The sequence below is a fragment of the Gallus gallus genome, chromosome 3, assembly GCF_016699485.2.
Source record: "Gallus gallus isolate bGalGal1 chromosome 3, bGalGal1.mat.broiler.GRCg7b, whole genome shotgun sequence".
Classification (NCBI taxonomy): Eukaryota; Metazoa; Chordata; class Aves; order Galliformes; family Phasianidae; genus Gallus; species Gallus gallus.
This window is the reverse complement of record NC_052534.1, coordinates 11,970,838-11,988,434: the sequence shown is the minus strand read 5'-3', so window position 1 is coordinate 11,988,434 and position 17,597 is coordinate 11,970,838. Positions and strand designations below refer to the sequence as shown.

Sequence of the window (17,597 nt, the reverse complement as noted above, 5' to 3'; positions counted from 1 at the left end):
CTGCTTTATAAATTTTTCCCTTTCCTCATCTACCAGCAGCTCCAGCACACTTTATTTTAATAAATGAGTAAATAAAATACCAGAACAGAAGTTGTTTTCAAGAACAGCATCTACTATGTTTAGGGAAAGCGGCTGTTCTGATCAACAACAAAGTAGAAAAATACATGTCATTTCCATGTATGTCTTACAATGTACAGTTTATAAATAGCCTGTTAAAAAAAAAAAAAAAAACAGAAGGACTACTCACTGAAATAAAATTATGCCTGGACAAAGATGAATCAAAGAAAAAAAAAGTAGGACAGGGCTAAGAAGTCAATTTTAGGATGGTAACAGATTACAGGGGACAGTCATGAGAATGATGACAGTCTGTAATCTTTTCAATGCTCAGATAAGATATATTCTGGTCATTCCTGGAATTAGTACATCTGACTTTGCAGTAAGGTTTGTGAATTTTCACAAAATTTGTTAAAAGTACTTCTCTTATGGCTGTATCCTTTATATTGAAGACAAAGAGAATTAGGACATAAACTAAGGGAAAAAGTGTTCATGCAATGTTAGCCAATAATTTTACAATTCCAGATATGAACTTTTTAGAGTACCCAACCCTATAAAGCATACAGCAGAGCTGCAACTCACCCAGTGACAGCTGAGTTCTCAGCATGCCTTCACATCAAACCACAGGAAGTCAACCAACTGATGTGGATGGTGATGAACACGCAATTAGTGGCTACATACAATAAGTAACCTGTTCCAGCAGTGCAAAAAAAAAAAAAAAAAAAAACAAACAAAAAAAAAAAAAAAAAAAAAACCTCTCCAGCAGTCAGCAAAAGAACCATATTCTCCAGTGCATCATCCATTTTCCCCTAAAAAAAATTTTCCTTTTCTGCAAAATCACAGCTTCATTCACTCTAAGTTTCACAGTTTACTCCAGAACACAATGTTAATAAGTTCCCAGATCCCCATTATCCTACACAACAAGAAAAAAGGTGTGGGGCAGTGGGAAGCAGATAGGCTGGGAAAACCACAGACTAAATATATTACATACACATTAATTCTGTCAATCCACATCCGTGTTAGAATGATTTTTTTAGTATTTCTATTATAAAATGCATATTAAGAACATATTTCAAATATTAAAAAAAACAGGAAATAGCTCTCAGAAGTTTACCGTATTACTAAATCATTTAATAATCACTTCAATAACATCAAAACTTTCACCCTAAATCCACTTGCATAATATTCTTGATACATCTACATGAAAACGGCCTTCAAGTTGCTCCTAAATCCAATTTCTACCAGTTCTCTAAACTTGATACCCCCAGCAAGGACAGCAAGAACCACCCCTGGAAGGTGCAGTGAACATCCTCCCCTATTTCCAACAGCATGCTTTAAAGTTGTTCCATGTCAGAGTCTCTGTAAAGAGCAGCTGCCAATAGCTCCTTCCTCCTGACTTCTGATGTTTCAAATACTACTCTCAAGCGTGTGCAGGGAGAAAAAACAACAACAACACAGAAATGAACACTTAACATTCAAAGAAATGCCCAGAAAGATTCCAAACTACAGTGAGAGCCTATCTTACCTTCTCATTTGAGAATAAAATGCAGTATGAGCAATTTTGGCTAAAGTTATAAATGATACTTGCATTTCCTGTTTTTCAAACTAGAAGGAATTCCCTGACCTTTAAATGCAGAGCCACAATTGAGCTATGATTAGCTTTTATGAAGCTTTTATGAAGCCAAAATACTTCAGAGATGCATGAAGAACAATGTAAATTTCTTCATAATGCTAACGTTGCCATTTCTTATTCCCTTCTTGCACCCTTAGGATCTGGCGCTGTATTTCTGGGAAAAAGTTAAATCATCTCCTGACCGCTCCACAAGGTACAGTTACACAATACATCTTCAGTTTACTAAGCAAGCTTTGCTGCTATCATAGATTTCACCCCACGATGAGTTCACTATCGTTGGGTATGCACATGTCAGACTGCAGTGCCCAGCTGTACATCTGTATCACCGAAATAGCAACCAATAGGCTGGCCAAAAAAAAGCTCAAGTCACTTGATCAGGAGATCCTACTTGGTAAGAGTCTTCCAAATACTAGCTGACATCAAGGAAAAACACAGGAACACACAAATTGGGCTTTGCATCCCCAAATGACAGGTAAGCCTGGCTCCTGGTCTCACTAGAGACTGCCTGAGATGGAGATATTTGCAGGCAGTGGGCAGCTTTTTCACATCTCATAACAAAGTTCTCAAATACAACAGAAGTAGCATTCCAAGCCAAATCTCAAAGATGACTGTTGCTTAACTTTCTAGTCATAGTTAATGCACAGAGCATTTTACACAGAAAGCACAGAGCACTTAGGATAATTCTGAGAGATCAGTAAGCAAGACTTGGTCCCACATGTCCTTTCATTGACTTGAAACAATTTAAAAGCAACGTGCATAATATATGAAGAGACTTTAGTTCATAAACTAAGGTTCAGCAAGGAGTTGAAACCCCTGGCAAAAGTGAAACAACAGGTCTGAAACACAATCCATTTGTCCTATGCTGCTGCAGGAGCTAAGCAGAGGGCAGTACCCTGAAGGCAACCAGAATGCCAATACCCTGCTGCACCACTGAAATGGCAATGGATGAAATTCTCTTGTCATGTTAAGGTTTCCTTCCTGAACTAACATACTTGAAAGTAAAAGGGAAAAAAAAACAACAACAAAAAAATCACATTAACATTTCTTTTATTTTTCTTTCTCTTAGAAATATCAAAAAGAAAAGCTTCAGCTACTATTACTTCAAATTATTTGTTTTGAATTCTAACTACTCATCTCACTAATAATACCCAAAACACCACAAAGTAAGCAGTTATTGAAATCACAAGGGAGAAACATTTCTTTTCCAACACAATAGCCTGCAGTAGTCTTTTTGAGGAATTAAATAGACCAACAGCACATGTATTATTACACTTGGTACAGAAAAGTATATTAAAACAACTACAAAAAATATTTTGGCTGTGCTGATAAAGTCTGCTGATACAATTATTTTGGCTGTACTGAGAATGGTGATCCAGAGTCCTGGACTACCGCTTAAAGCACAAGAAGCAAAAAGAAAAACCAAAACGGTGAACAGAGATAACACTCTCCATTTAATCTACAGCTCACATCCTACAGTACTGACCCCACAAAATGGGAAGAGAGTAGAAGAACATTATACTGCTATTGTATACAAAGTTCATCTGTTGCAAGAGGTGAAGAAACAGAAAGGACCCAAATGCCTTCAGGAGAATGAAAAACTCCTCTACGCAACTCAAATCAACGAGCAACTGACTCTGCACCCTTCCTCAGCAGTTCAGAGACACAGATACACCCATCAGCAGAAAACACAAAGAACAAAAACATTCAGCAGGAGATGGAAGATGGGCTAACTGCACTGTTCACAAGCAGCAAACCCACAAATGAAGCTCTCCAAAACAAATACTAACATAGGATCTCGTTTTGCACTGTTGGCACTTCATTCAGATGTTACTGTTCCACGCTAATAAATAAATAAATAAGCCCCCTCTGCTGCCCTGACTGCCTTTGATTTTACACAGGTGTGAATGACTATCCCTTATTTCAGATGTCATGCTGTCTGGCTGAAAACTACTACTGCATTAACACCTTTTTCAAAACAGCTCACTAAAAACACCAAAGTAGTCATTAAAACTTACTCTTCTCCCTGTCCACCTGCTAATGTAGTCAAGACTGGACTAAAATCCTCAATTCCACTCTTCATACACTAGCAAGAAAACAAATTCTTTTTAGAGCAGCCTGACACTTCAGAGCACACATTCATTCATGAACTTCCACACACAACAGCAAAAGAAGGAATAGCTTTTAAAGTCCTAATATGCCAAGGCAAGGTGAGACCATCAGTCACAGTCATTTTACAAATACTAAATATGCAACAGTAAAGCAATAGCTACTCCTTCCCCACATCCCAGAACGGCAGCAAGCCATGAAAGGCAAATCCAACCTTTATCATGTTCCCAAAGAGGAGCTATGAGAACTTCAATGCATGCTCCTTAATTCCTCTAGTCCGGGTCCATCATTAATAACTACTTTGGGACAGCTCAGCAATTTTTGCTATTTGAACCTGACAGAGAAAAAACACAAATTACGGTGATTTGTACTAAGCACGTTTCTGCCCAAACAAAATACTAAGTAAACAGATTCTAATGAAACAGTAAAGTCATTCAAGAATGTCCTTATTAGAGAAACCTCCCCCCATAAATGAAGCATGCTCATTTATTATGCAAAACATCACATTACAAAAACGACATTGTGTCTGGAAGGCAGCTGCTATCAACAATACTTTTTCAATTGTTCTTTCACAGTACTGATAAGGTAAGAATACAGATAGATAAATCAGCATTTCTATTCTGACAAGGTATGACTAAGTTGCTACAAAAAGAAGCAAAACAACACACCAAGCAATCTCAGAATGTGTTTAGAAGTCCTAAATCATGAAAAGATCAGGATAAGATTAACTATAAATGCAGAGCACCCATTCTCAGTGAAAGGTCCATTAACAGCAAGAAACAGAGTTTTATTTTGCACTGTTGCTTTAAGATCGATTCCTTGCAGGGAGTGAAGTGGGAATGGGCAGGAAGCAGGTGCTCATGAGGATCAAAAAGAGAAGGAAAAAAAGAAAAGCAGGCAGAGTGATTTCCTCATCCACAGAAGTAACCATACTGTGACAAGACCGGTGCTGTCTTTTTTACTGCAGCAAATGACTACCCAAGGTCACATGAGGACTTGCTTCATCCTTGGGTTACAACTTCTGGGAGAATTACTTCTGTGCCTAACATGGGGAGTTACCACCTGAAAAGCTTTATCTGGATATTAATCAGGCATTTCTGCTTATCACTCTAGCCATCAGACTCGACTTCCTGAACACATACCAGGTTTTAAGGAGAAAGTTTCTACTATAGCGAATGTCCCTTTTCTCCTCTCTGAACTGAATGTTCTGGTCTTACAGTTGCATGCTCTGATACCACCAACAGTATTCTCCAAATCTATTCAGGTTAAGCAAGCCCTACACACAGCAGGAGTCAGCACAGGCTTATTCAGTAAATGGAGTACGATGCCAGATTTAAAGGTACAACATTACACACTACAGAAAACAGACACTTTGGAAGAACTTCTCTGAAATAGCACTGGTGTATACACACTTCACTGGGCTGCAGGAGACATTTTGGAAAAGCAACATACAAACCTCCTTACCAGTTAAAAGAAAATGTTTCTGGAGCGCCGAGTTCAAAATACATTAACAGCTGCTCCAAACACAATTCTGGCAAGCACTGCCTCGTCCACTGCAGCACTTCCCTTATGCGAAAACAAAACAATTGCCACTGTTCTGAGCTGTGCTGTACTAAAATCACAGGAGAGAAAGGAAGGTGGTGTCACAGGAACAGGATCACAACAGTGAGATTCGGCACTTTCTTGAGCAATCACGCCAAGAATAAGAGTACTCAAACAGCATGCTGAAAATCCAAACAAACAAACAAAGCACAGAGGACACAAACCGCCCACGCTTCCAGCAATTTCCACAGCAAATAGTACAAAAACTTGGAAAATAAATTTGAAACGAAGTTATTAGATAACCTAGGCCTCACTAAATTACTTTTCCTCTGTATTTTTGAATCGCCTTCAACAAATCACCATTCTGCCTCCGTTTCTTTGTGGAGATGCTTAAGATGGTGCTAATGACCCCCTTTTTCCATCAGATTTTTAAGGCAATATCCGTAAGTACCCAACACCACTGTAAATGACCTTCTCACCAGGAATCAGATCACTGAAAGAAATGAAGAACATTCACAACCTTCCCAAATTGGAAAGAAATATAAATTGTTAAAGTATACTTTTTAAAAGAACATCACAATAAAGGAAATATTCTTTCTGGACATCTAGAAAAAGCCACAGTACTTGAGCTCTAGTTTTATATAGCCAGTTAATGCCTTCAAGTAAGTACTTTGACTTTAAAAGCTCAGTGACAAACATAAACTGCATTAACAGTGAGTTAACATCATGCTGATGTCCATTAAACAAGAGTCAGATTTTGCTTACAGTTGCTTTCTTCTTCCTACTAGACAGATTCCACTGTTTTGTTTCACACTTGTAATGCAACTCCTACCACTTGAAGTCTGTATAAGCTTACTGTATTTAAAAAAAATGCAAGTGTTTTCATATACACATAATCCGTATCTATGCAGGCACACACAACCTTCTACATATATCATCCAAATTGCTACTTTACACATATTCATTTTCAAAGACAGTCTTCTTTCCCAAAGATCCCCTAGTGAATCTATCCTCATTCAGACATGCTATCTTTCCAAAAACCTGACTGTGGGAAATGTGCCCTTCAGCAGAGATCCCATTTTTCTCTAAAGGAGAAGAAAGCAGCACAAGAAGTGCCAAGCACAGCAGAGTGAGGTGGACACTGAAGTAGAGAGAAAGATGAGAATCTGGGTATATTCATGCCATTCTAGGCTGAAATTCATAGACTCAAAATGTCTGCAAACAGCATAATTACAGATTTCAAATACTGCAGTCGTATTTTACAAAGGAGAAAGACCATCTGAGAAAGACCATTAGGTACTCCACAATGCAGAATAGCTACATGGCTTTGATGACACACAGGAACTCCAGTAGGTAAAGCCATATAGGTTTGGGGTATCCCTTTCCTTGTACTACAAACACCAGTACCACCTCTTCACAGCGCGGGACCAACAGATTTCAGAGCGTTTGTGTAGGGTTAGTTTTAGCCCGAATTATGCCCTTCTTGTTCAAGTAAGCACCAGCTGAACAGAGAGCGGTGACAGACTGGTCTCAGCCAGCCTCCACCCAAGATAAGAGCAAAGTTACAACTAAAATACCAACATTTATTTCCTCCTTTTCTTGTTACTAGGTGTCCTGCAAAACACTCACATAACACAGCGCTTTATTTACAAAAGACAGGGAAAAGGCCAAAGGGCTTTAGAGAGCAGCAGCATGAAATACCTTGCAACTACCGTGTCCCAACAGCACAAATCACATTTTCTTCAGCCACTTTGCTTTCATGTAATGAAAGTCTTTGTTACTGTTTCTATTAACACTTGATTTTAGTTTGAGGTATTAAAGTTATAAAGCTGTGCTCTCACTGTGTGTGTCTTTGCGTTTAGGACCACGGAAGCAAAAGAGATCAAGTCCTGACTGCTGCCAGAACAAAGAGCCCCAGACCCCGACCCTACAAGAGCTTACAATACTACCGTTCATGTTAGTAAACCAACTGACACATACTGAATCAAATAGGAAATAAACAGGGAGTCCACAGAAAACAATGGGTGGCTACACCTGTATATGAAGAAGTAATCTACTAAGAAATACACACAGGCTTTTTGTTACCACTCTCTACGCATAATTTCTGCATTATGAAACCTGACCAACAAAATCGTGCAAGTTTGAAGATGACTAGAGAGAAAAGGAGGAAAAAAAACAGAAGCCATGGTTTTGGCCATAGGAAGTTCAGACCAAGACAGGATATCCAGGTCATACCAGAAAGATAAGCAGAGATTTTGCTCAGATGAAAGCAAGAGAATGGACATTGCGAAGAAGAGAAGGTAGCCTCAGAATAAGACAAGCTAAAGCTTTGTTTTAGAACAATATTATCTGTGAAAAATGCTTAGAAAGGAAACAAGAACTCAAAAGAGGAGACCAGAGGGTCCCACACCACATGTGGAACTGAATTACCGTCAGCAGGAACAATCAGAAGGGCAGCAGGATAGAAAAGAGGGCAGTCACAAACGGCTGAAACAAGGAAAGGTTTTAGGGTGAAAAGGATGAACAAGGCGATAACAGTGAGAGGGAATACTCTTCAAGAATTTCACTTTACACAGAGAAAATGCTCACACATCCTCCACCCTGAGAACAAAGCACTTCCAAGCCCCTGAGCTAAGGCAACACCAGACTGATAGAAGCACAGGCTGCTGAGCCTGAAGAGAAAATTAGCAAAATAGCAATAAAGTGTTGTAAGTGTAACCCCACAGAGTTTGAGGGAAATGCAACTATAGTTGTTAGAACCTGAAACAAAGTTTTCCTTCCACTCTAAACTCACCTGGTTTCTACTCAGTTACTAAGCAAAATAAATATTCCATGTGAAAGGACTCTCCACTCCCCCAAACAAACAACCTACAGTAGCTCATAGCACACAAACTCTGGATCAAACACTCCCCAAAAATACATAGTGAGAAGGAGCACGAAGAAGCCAATCCCTAAGAACAAAAGAAACCTACAATACCATGTAACAACATTAATTTCAGCTAAACTGGAAGCCTGGGTAAGTATGGATAAGGAAGAGTTATGGAACACGCCTATGTAGTCTGGATTTTTTCAGTGGCCACTAGTAAAGCACATTAGGCTGCATTACTGGAAATAAGCAAGCTGACCACTCTGACTAGTTCTCACTATACTTAATGTCATCCTTAAACTATTTGAAATAAAAACCTTGCAGTTAAAAAAAAAATTTGCACGTGACTGACCTAATTCACTCACATTTTTTAAAGATTTTCAATCACATTAGTAGCATTCCCAAGCTTAATGAGGATTTCAGTAAAATAATATGTTGATGTAAGTCAGGCCAGAGAAGAACAAAATATACTAGTTGTTCAGCCAGGAAATCAAATGGAATAAGCAGAAGTGCTCAGGGAAGATATGCCTAACTTTCCAAAAGATAAGAGCTGACAGTCTAGGAGTTGGCATCTTCTCCTCATTCTGGCTCAACTACGCATTGTACCTTTTAATGGCCATGTTTCATGGCTTGGCAAACTGAAGCTACTTGATTCTAGAAGCTTACTGTGCAAATAGACAACAGAGGTGGTACATTTTTTTACAGTGTAAAAGTCATCGGGGTTGCTATGTATGAGTGAATATTTTGCAATGTTACATCCAGTATAATTTGCAGAGTCGATTTGCAGAAAATAATGTGAGGAATAAAAACAACAACTTCTGGGCAGCCTGCATCCACTTTGTACCAGGAAATTTCTATTTGCAATTTAATTGCAATCAAATATCAAAAACACCAGCATTTGGCCATTCAGCTGTAGGTTGACAAAAGTGAAGTCACTTCAATTTGCTGTTACAATTCAGCATTCAAGCACCAATCTATGGACATAAGATCAAGCTTCAAAAAGAAAGGCAGCTTCTCTCAATCTCTGTACGTATGGATATTCCAAATCGCTAAACAATACTGAGACAAAATTCATTCATTGTTCTTACAGCATAGTATCTTCTTTCAGTCACCTGTGAACTAACGATAGGCTACAGTTATAAAAGAGTATGTCTGTAAAATTCAGGAGAGAAAAGACAAGAGATGATGCAGAGTTTCAATAAGGTACACACACTCAGCGTCACATGCTATGCAGAGGTTAAGAACACAAACACACCTTTAGCCTACTGCAGCAGTGCTTTTTACAGCTACGTCAACCCACAAACAACCCAATGGATTAACACTAATGTAAAGCATCTTAGTAGCAGGGAATTGATGGCTTTGCTATGAGAGCTATCGCGTACACTGAGCAAACCAGCTCAGATCACTGTATTTCTCCATTTGTCCCCGCTAGACCAAAGCATACTGGGAATTTCTGCACAGAATAAAGGCATGCCTAAAATTCCTGAAAATGGAAGTATTAGAAGCCTTTCTACCTCTGCAAGGCATGCTCTTTTGCAATTAAAAGGACATCACCGACAGAAGCCAGTCAGCCTAAGTGTGTCCCAGTCCAAGCTCCTCGATTCCAAAGGAACAAAAACCACAGAAAGCCCAACAATAACAACAACAAACTCCTTCACCAACTTACATGTAAGTAAAAAGAGGTGCAAAAAGCTTGGTGTACTGTGAAGACATTTAGGAAACAAATTTGTCACAAGGGGTTAACGTCTCATTCTTCTGTAAAATGGATTTCACCCTAATGTAAAACGAGAAGAAATAACTGGACGGCCTCACAGTTCACCACACCATAATTGTTGATTAATTTACAGTAATTGCTTTCCTCTGTACAAGACAAAAATCAGAACTGAAATAAACGCTCATAAGGTCGCAGTTACCAAAATACAAAGGTTAAACACAGAGCTGCCTAACAGAAAGGTGCATGTACTGCAATTCTGTGAAACTCTTTTTCTATGTGCTTTACAGTAATACCTTTTTTCTTTCATTACAATAATTGTTATGAAACTATTCTCTCCATAAGCACTGTTTATACAGTGTTCTGTAACACAGATTTGGAGGTCACTTCTATTTGGCAGCACTTAAGAACCTCCTTCCACACTAATCAATAAAGAAGCATTTAATTGCTAGCCTCAAATACATAGCAGAAACAACAGCTAATGCAAATGGGCAATGTCATTACACATTATCGCCAACAATGGCAGCAATTTGCATGTCAAGAATGCCACAATGACTTCTACACAGATGGCTCCCCATACTTCCATATACCTCAACTGCAGGCAATAACACAACTCACCTTTGGTTAAGCACACAAAATGCCTTGACAAGAAACGTGCCTATTCCTTCATAAATAGAATTTAATAGCTGTTCTCACATCATTCAGACCCAGCCATGTTCCCAACTGTATGACTATAGTAGGAAGGCATCAACAGTAACTAAACTAAAATGTAATTTCTATGGCAAAATGTATTTCATTTGTTTAGATAGTACTTAGTACCAACATCTACTTTAAAAAAAAAAAAAAAACAAGCAAAGAAGATGAAACCTCTGTCTTTTGCTGCTGTCTCTGCAGAAAATGGGACCTAAGGATTTTTTTAAGCCTCTTTTAAAAAGAAAATATAAACAAATCATATCTGAAAATGCCTGCAATTTCTTTGATGACTTACAAACAGATGAATAACAGAGAAGGGGTACAGAAGTCCATAGACAAGTTTTCTCTTGTTAAGAATATTTAAAAACAAACCAAACCAGAAAGTGGGCATACCATTTTTTTTTCTTTAGAGAGCTCTACAAAGAGAACACAACAACATCTCCACAGCTTTGACTTGAGAAAAGTTACATGATGTTGAACCATTTTCAATGGCCAGAAGAGATGCTGCACATCTGAATAACAGAAGTATGAGAGCAAAGCTGACAGACTATTTTGTGACCATAACAGTACTGCCTCAATACCACATTTCAGTTCTATTAAAGATGAAATGAGAACAATTAAAGCCATCTACCAAAGGCAGAGAAAACCAAAAGGAAATAAACACAGTAAAGAACTGTCTGTATTTGCCACACAACAATAGATTGAATTGAGTCACTGACCTCACCGTGCCATTTGTAGTTCCCTGCATCTTCCTTCCTTTATACCTCCACATGTTGAAGAGTTTTCTCTATTTGTCTATTAATGCATCCTAAGTAAAAGTGATCTAATTTCTTCTTAAAATCATTTCAAACTGGTGTCATTGTAAAGGACGTTTCTTAGATCAAAAAAAGTTCTAAAGCTACTTTGAATCATATTTTCCTTTCAAGTTGAGCTTATCTGCCTGCATTTACCTTCCTCGGTCTTAAGTAACAGTGAGTAGTAACTCATATACATGTAGAAAGGAAGAAGCAAAATGCCTGGAACCCCCGATGGCTTTTTCAGGTAAGCCCCAGTTGCTAAAATTAGTCAATCCCATTTCTAAATCACAAATGCTGTCAACAGAGATAAAAATTAAAGCTACCACCAAATACACCAAAGCCAAGTGTAGGAGTTTCGTTTCCTTCCCATGATCTCAAATTGTGCCCTAATTAGCTATCAGAACTCAAACACACTGATTGTTTCCAAGGGCATTTCTTCAGCTACAGCTCCTATATGAAATAAACAACATCAAATCATTAGCATGTCACAAAGTAAATCACGTCTAAAAACGGGCAAAGTAACTGTTTTCACTTTAAATCAAAAAATGATTTCAAAAACGCAGATTCTAAATAGCAAAATAATCAACACAGCACTTGCAATTGAAGTCATTTCAAGCACTTGAAGGAGACTGAAAACCTGTGAAGCTGTAGCTCAGACACACTGCAGAAACTTCACTTTCCCCACTTGCTGAGCTAATCTTGTAAAATCAATCCAAAACAAAAGATGAAAAACCAGCTCAGATGCTCATCTGTTTTACCTTGACTTTTGTTTGTTTGTTTTTAAATGAGGTCTAGAACTACTTTTAGGGCTGTTCATGAAATAGTCCTAAAAAGATCCGGGGACCAGAACGTGAACTTCTTAGCTCCCCTAAATATAGCAGCAGTCACGTGGCTATTGCTAAGACCACATTAGCTTTTCTATGCTAGAATAATTTCTAAATCTTTCACCCCCAAAATTTCACACTGTGCTGTGATCACTCAGTTTCACATGAAATGAAGCATCTCAGACCTGGAGCGGTTTAAACAAAAATAGACAACCATTAACAACAAAAAAATCCACTAAATCAAACAGTCCAACAGTCCTCCCTATAAACTGCGCTTCCAAAAAATAATACTTCTTATTGTATTCAAAAGCAGTCTATGATCACCAAGTAGATATTTATTAGCCATAAGAAAATAAAATTACTTTTTCTAGGAGTCAATCAATTTTTAAAAGTCTGAACTTGGGAAGATGAATAGCGCTCTGGAGGAAATGTGTATTTTGTAATTAGTAAATGCACAAACACAACAAACAATTCATACCATTCCAAGACCAATTCCAATAACTGCAGACTGAACTACGGGCAATAATAATGCAGACTTGTGAATGCTTGGCATAAACCCATGTCTTTCCACAACAGCACTGACACCCACCAGGCACCAAGGCATACCAGGCACCAAGTTTTATTTCACTGATGGGAGAAATAGATTAACACGCACTTTATTTCACACAGTATATTCAAAACAAAGAGTTAGCAGAACGCCCTGGCCTAAAATTGATATTATTTTCCCTAATGATCAATTAGAGAAGTTGAAAAAAGAAGAGCTGAAAGCACTTAGACATTGATTCACAGATGGAGGCCATGACAGAAAGTATGATTTCTGGCTGCCAGCTTTCCACTGCTCAGTGTGTTTCTGACTTTTAAAGCACATATATCCTCTCTGTAATCCATCATTTACATTGTTTCACCTTTCTGGCAAAGAGATATGTGAGGCTATGATAGTATCAAAGAACAGGATGCCTGCAGTACACTCACCACACCCAAGAGCTGGAGCACACAGCGCTTCTATAATAACCTTGTTTTGCTGAGCCCCTCATGTGAACAGAAATGCCAAGGGCTGTTGGTTTCACTAGGAGTGCTGGCTTTCAGAAGAGACAACTCAAGAGTGTTTGCAAGAGAAAGACATCATTCATCTGGACACTTCCAACAGCAGGCACTAGAAACCTTTGCTTCTACATTTCACCTCACAAACCCTCTCGACAAACCTCAAGTTTTAAACCTGGAGAGCAGAGCTGGTAGGAAACATGGGACTCTGGCAACACTACCTTGAAAATGGGAGGGACTGCTTTAATCTGAAGCTAAGGCATAGCTGGAAGGGGGAAGCAGAAAAGCAGCAAGAAAAGCAGGCCAGTATGAAACCTTATTCCAGCCTTTCCAAAACAGCACATTATTTCCATTAGCAGAAATCTTCAGGTACTGTCAGACCCTCAAAACGATGCATTTTTTTCCCCAACAGATACCATTAAATGTACTGGCTACTCAACAATGTGGGCTCCAAACACTGTTATTCTAATTCTATTGACACGATTAATTTATTATTATCATTTACAGGCTGTCAGCTTGCTAAGTCCATCGCTGACTACACTGTTGCAGACAAAAAGTATTGTGGGTCAGTGTATTTTCCAACTCTTCCATAGCTTCTGTATGCCACAATTTTAAAGTGAAGATCCTTCAGAAGTACTTTAATTACTATTTCCTCCTTAGCTAGAATGCATTAATTATAGGCTTTTCCTTCTGATAATAAGAAGACAAAGACAAGTGCGATATGAACAGTGTAAGAAACTTAATTACTAAGTCAGATGCCCTTCAGATGTCAGTCTGACTACAGTGAAGAGCAGGAAAATAAAACACACACAACACACACCTATCAGCCTCCAGTTGTTAGATCAGTTATCAAAACAATGTCTTTCCTCAGTGACTTCATTAGGAGGAACTCAACCAGCTAATTAACCTGTTATGTTTTGAAATGTGCTTTTCTAAAGACAGGTAGCCTGCTGATGTATTTATTACAAACCAGATGTGATAAGTAGTTCTGAATGTAAATGCTTAAGTACAGCACAACTTTGAACTTTGAAGGTCACATACAGTAAGCATTAACATCAAGGCTCTTGTGTCAGATGCATCTTCTGTTTTTCACCTATACTTTGGAGGAGGAAAGTGAATTAAGAAAAAAAATAACAAGAACCAGTTCTGTGATAATTGAGGAAGAACTGTAATCCACTTGTTCTCATTTAAAGCCCTACAACCACTGTAATATTCCTCTAAAATTAAACAAGAAAATGGAATGGGGGATGGTGAAGACCAATTTCATTCTACTTTTCAACTCCATGTAATTAAACCAGCAATTCCATCATATGAAAGAATGTATTTTTCTCCATTTTCACAGACACTTCAAGCATTTCCTTTTAAGAGAGCTGAAGGATTTTCTCTTTGATTAACACTTTCTATTTTAAAGCAGTATAGCTGTGACTGCAGACACAAGTCAGAAGGTTGTGTATCGATCTTTTCTCCAGGTATCAGGGGATTTATCTTACATTCTTCTACATTCCCACTAGCTTTAGGACACAAAGCTCAACACACAAAGTTGGGCCTATAGGCACAGAAATACACCTCATATACTAGAATTTGATTCAGGTTAAAAAAAAAAGAAAAAAGCATAACTCAGAGATAAATAACCAATATGGGTTTCTTTTTAGCACCACCACGTTCAAATGCAGCACAAACAATAATACCTCCCAGTAAAACACCAAGTTCCACACAATCCCCTCTTACACATAAATAACAAAGCAGATAAGAACATGGACGGATGTACATGACATATATTCCAAATAACTCACCCCATTCTAGATACTCGAGGATGTTCTTCTCTCTTCTCAGAGGGGAATTGTTACATTCGTCGTACAGGCAGATGAGTATATCCAGCAAGGTTTCCACGCTGAAGCACTGCCCATTAGTCTGAGTTGGCCCATCCAAAATAAACTGCTCCAACTGCTTCAGACGCACTTCTCCAGACATGGTTGTTTCAGTTTGCAATGGGGTTTCCTTTTTAATTATTATTATTACTTCGTCCAAAAAAAAAAAAAAAAAAAATCCAAAAACCAGCTTTTCAAGGTGTTGTTTGAAAAGAAGTCGACAGTACTCTTACCAAGTGTCAAGCCTTGGTGGTGCCTTATTTACAGCCCACCTCGGCTCCCAGCCTGGGGCTGAGCCCTGGGAAGTTCAGGCGCACACAGATAAACGCTACGTGTGTGAGCGCGTGTATATATATATGTACATATATAGGCGTATATATAATTTTTTTAATTTAAGAAAATAAAGAAAAATCTTCTAATATGCTTAATAAGGAAAAATAGATTGCTTCTTCTGACACTTCAGTGATAATAATCACCCTGAATTCCCACCAGGACTGCCTGACACCGATTTTACCGCGCGTAGATGGATGTAAGTTTTTATATCTTTAAAAACGTCCTTCTTCTTCATTCAAAATTCAGATCATGCAACACAACCCTGAAACGAATCCCACTGTATCATTAAAGTGTAAAAGCCCCATTCCGCCCGCATCGGATTTCGCTTCCAAGAAAGGATCGGAAGTGGGGGGAAAAAAAAAAAGAATAAATATATATATTGACGTCGAGAGGGAACAACAGGGCGGGCAGCGGCACGGCCGCCTGGGCCTCGGCCTCCCGGGCAGGGGCAGCGCCCGGCGGTCCCCTCGCCGCCGCCGCCGCCGCCGCCGCCGCCGCCGCCGTGGGGGTGGGGCCCCTCAGGGCGCAGCCACGTCCTGCCCCGGGGAGCCGTCCCCAGCCACCGCCTCCTCCTCCTCCTCCTTACCGAGTCTCCTTTTAAGGCCTTTCAGGGATTGGAAAAAGCTAAAGTCTTCATCGCCGCCCTCTCCTCCTCTGCTGCGCCGAAGGGCGGCGGGAGAACGCCCGGAGCCCTGTCAGAGCCGCCCCATGGCCGCCCGCCCTGCTCCTCCTGCTGCTCCTCCGCTGCGCGTCCTGCGGCGGGAGGGAACGCGGCGGCCCCGCTCTGGCTGCGGGCCGGGAGGCCCCGGCGGCGGCTTCACTCCCAGCGGCGAGGAGATGCTCCTCCGGCCTCGCCTCCACAGGCAAAGGGCATCCTTCCTTCCCGGCGTGTGTGTGCGTGCGTGCGTGCGTGCGTGCGCCGAGCGGCGGCGCGGGGAGGGCTGCCTCCCTCCCTCCCGTTCTCGTCGCTTTCTCCCTGCCTCCCTCCCGCGGTCACACGCAGCAGCCGCCGCCGAGCTCGCAGCTGCCCAACATGGCGGCCGCGGCGGGAGGGGAGCCGCCGCCGAGCGCCGCCGCAGCGCGGGGAGCCGAGCCCGGGCGCCGCCGCTACTGATGGGATTGAGGGGAGGAGGGATGCGAGGGGGTGGATGCTGGAGCGGGGAATGCAGGGATACGGGCGGGCCCAGGCAGAGGGAGGAAGGGAGGGAGGAGGCGCCGGTTGCGAGGGTCGGTCGGAGCTCTGCGCGCGGCTCGGCCGCTGCTGAGGGGAGCGCTGCCTCGGCTCGGTTCCCTGGGCGGTGCGGCCCGGGCTCCACGGGGATCGCAGCTGTCCTCACGGCGCACCGCCGAGGGCCGGGGAGGTCGTGCTCTAGTGGAGCGTCACCGCGGTGGAAAATGGCAGTCGTCGGAGTGCAGGGCGATGAATGGCCTCTCCTGAGGAGTGGGAGATGCGGGATCGCGCTCGGGCTGAAGTATCACCAGCATATCGACTCGCAAGTCAAGCTTACTCTTCCTCAGAAGGCGAGAGAGACAGGAGAAAGGTGGCCCGGTGGCCACGTGCCATGCAGCCATGGGTTATTGGGAAGAGGCAGAATTTGGTGTTTCCTGAAAACCCACAAATTCCCAAACCTGTTGGAGCTGAGGGGAAGGAAGCAGCTCAGGCACGTGTACTCTTGATTTGGTAACCAGCACAGAAGGCCTTCAGCTGGTTTTTGCCATAAGAAGCACCCACGTAATAAATTGTTTTGGCTAGACTACATCTACTGGATGGTGTAATACATAAATGCTCTTAGGTGAAGGAGAAACATAGCATTAGGATTAATCAAAAGTCCCATACAGTTCACTTAGATCTATAGAAAAGTATGTTCAGAATCACTGAAGTGTATATAGTGTGAAGCCACAGAGGAGAGTGACCACCATTTTGTGCTAGCGGGAAGACAGAAAGGATGCAGAGTCCCACTAGGAAGAGCCTGTTTTGTGCTGGTACACATGGGAAGGAGACTCAACAGCTGGGGCAACAGCTCTGTAAAGGAAGAAGCTCTCCTACCAGCTCATGGTGAATGGAGAGAGAGCTGTACAGATAATTTAATTCTAAAATCTTTTTACACAGAAACCTTCAGATAAACATT

The 17,597-nt window shown here is 40.8% G+C and overlaps 1 protein-coding gene across 7 annotated transcripts in view; it reads right to left on the bottom strand.

Moving 5' to 3' along the window:
* The window catches only part of CDC42BPA (CDC42 binding protein kinase alpha), a 174,957-nt gene extending 158,562 nt beyond the window's left edge, over positions 1–16,395 (bottom strand). For 5 of the 7 annotated variants that reach the window (XM_046938649.1, XM_046938652.1, XM_046938650.1 and 2 more), the window contains exons 1-2: positions 16,055–16,333; positions 15,061–15,285 (exon numbers count right to left, since the gene is read on the bottom strand). In XM_046938649.1, coding sequence (XP_046794605.1) covers positions 15,061–15,238 — 178 coding nt within the window. In that variant the 5' untranslated portion in view covers positions 15,239–15,285; positions 16,055–16,333. Of the gene's footprint in view, positions 1–15,060 lie in introns of all 7 variants that reach the window. The other 2 variants (NM_001398237.1, NM_001199443.3) reach the window with 2 other exon arrangements.
* Positions 16,396–17,597: the final 1,202 nt, after the last annotated feature.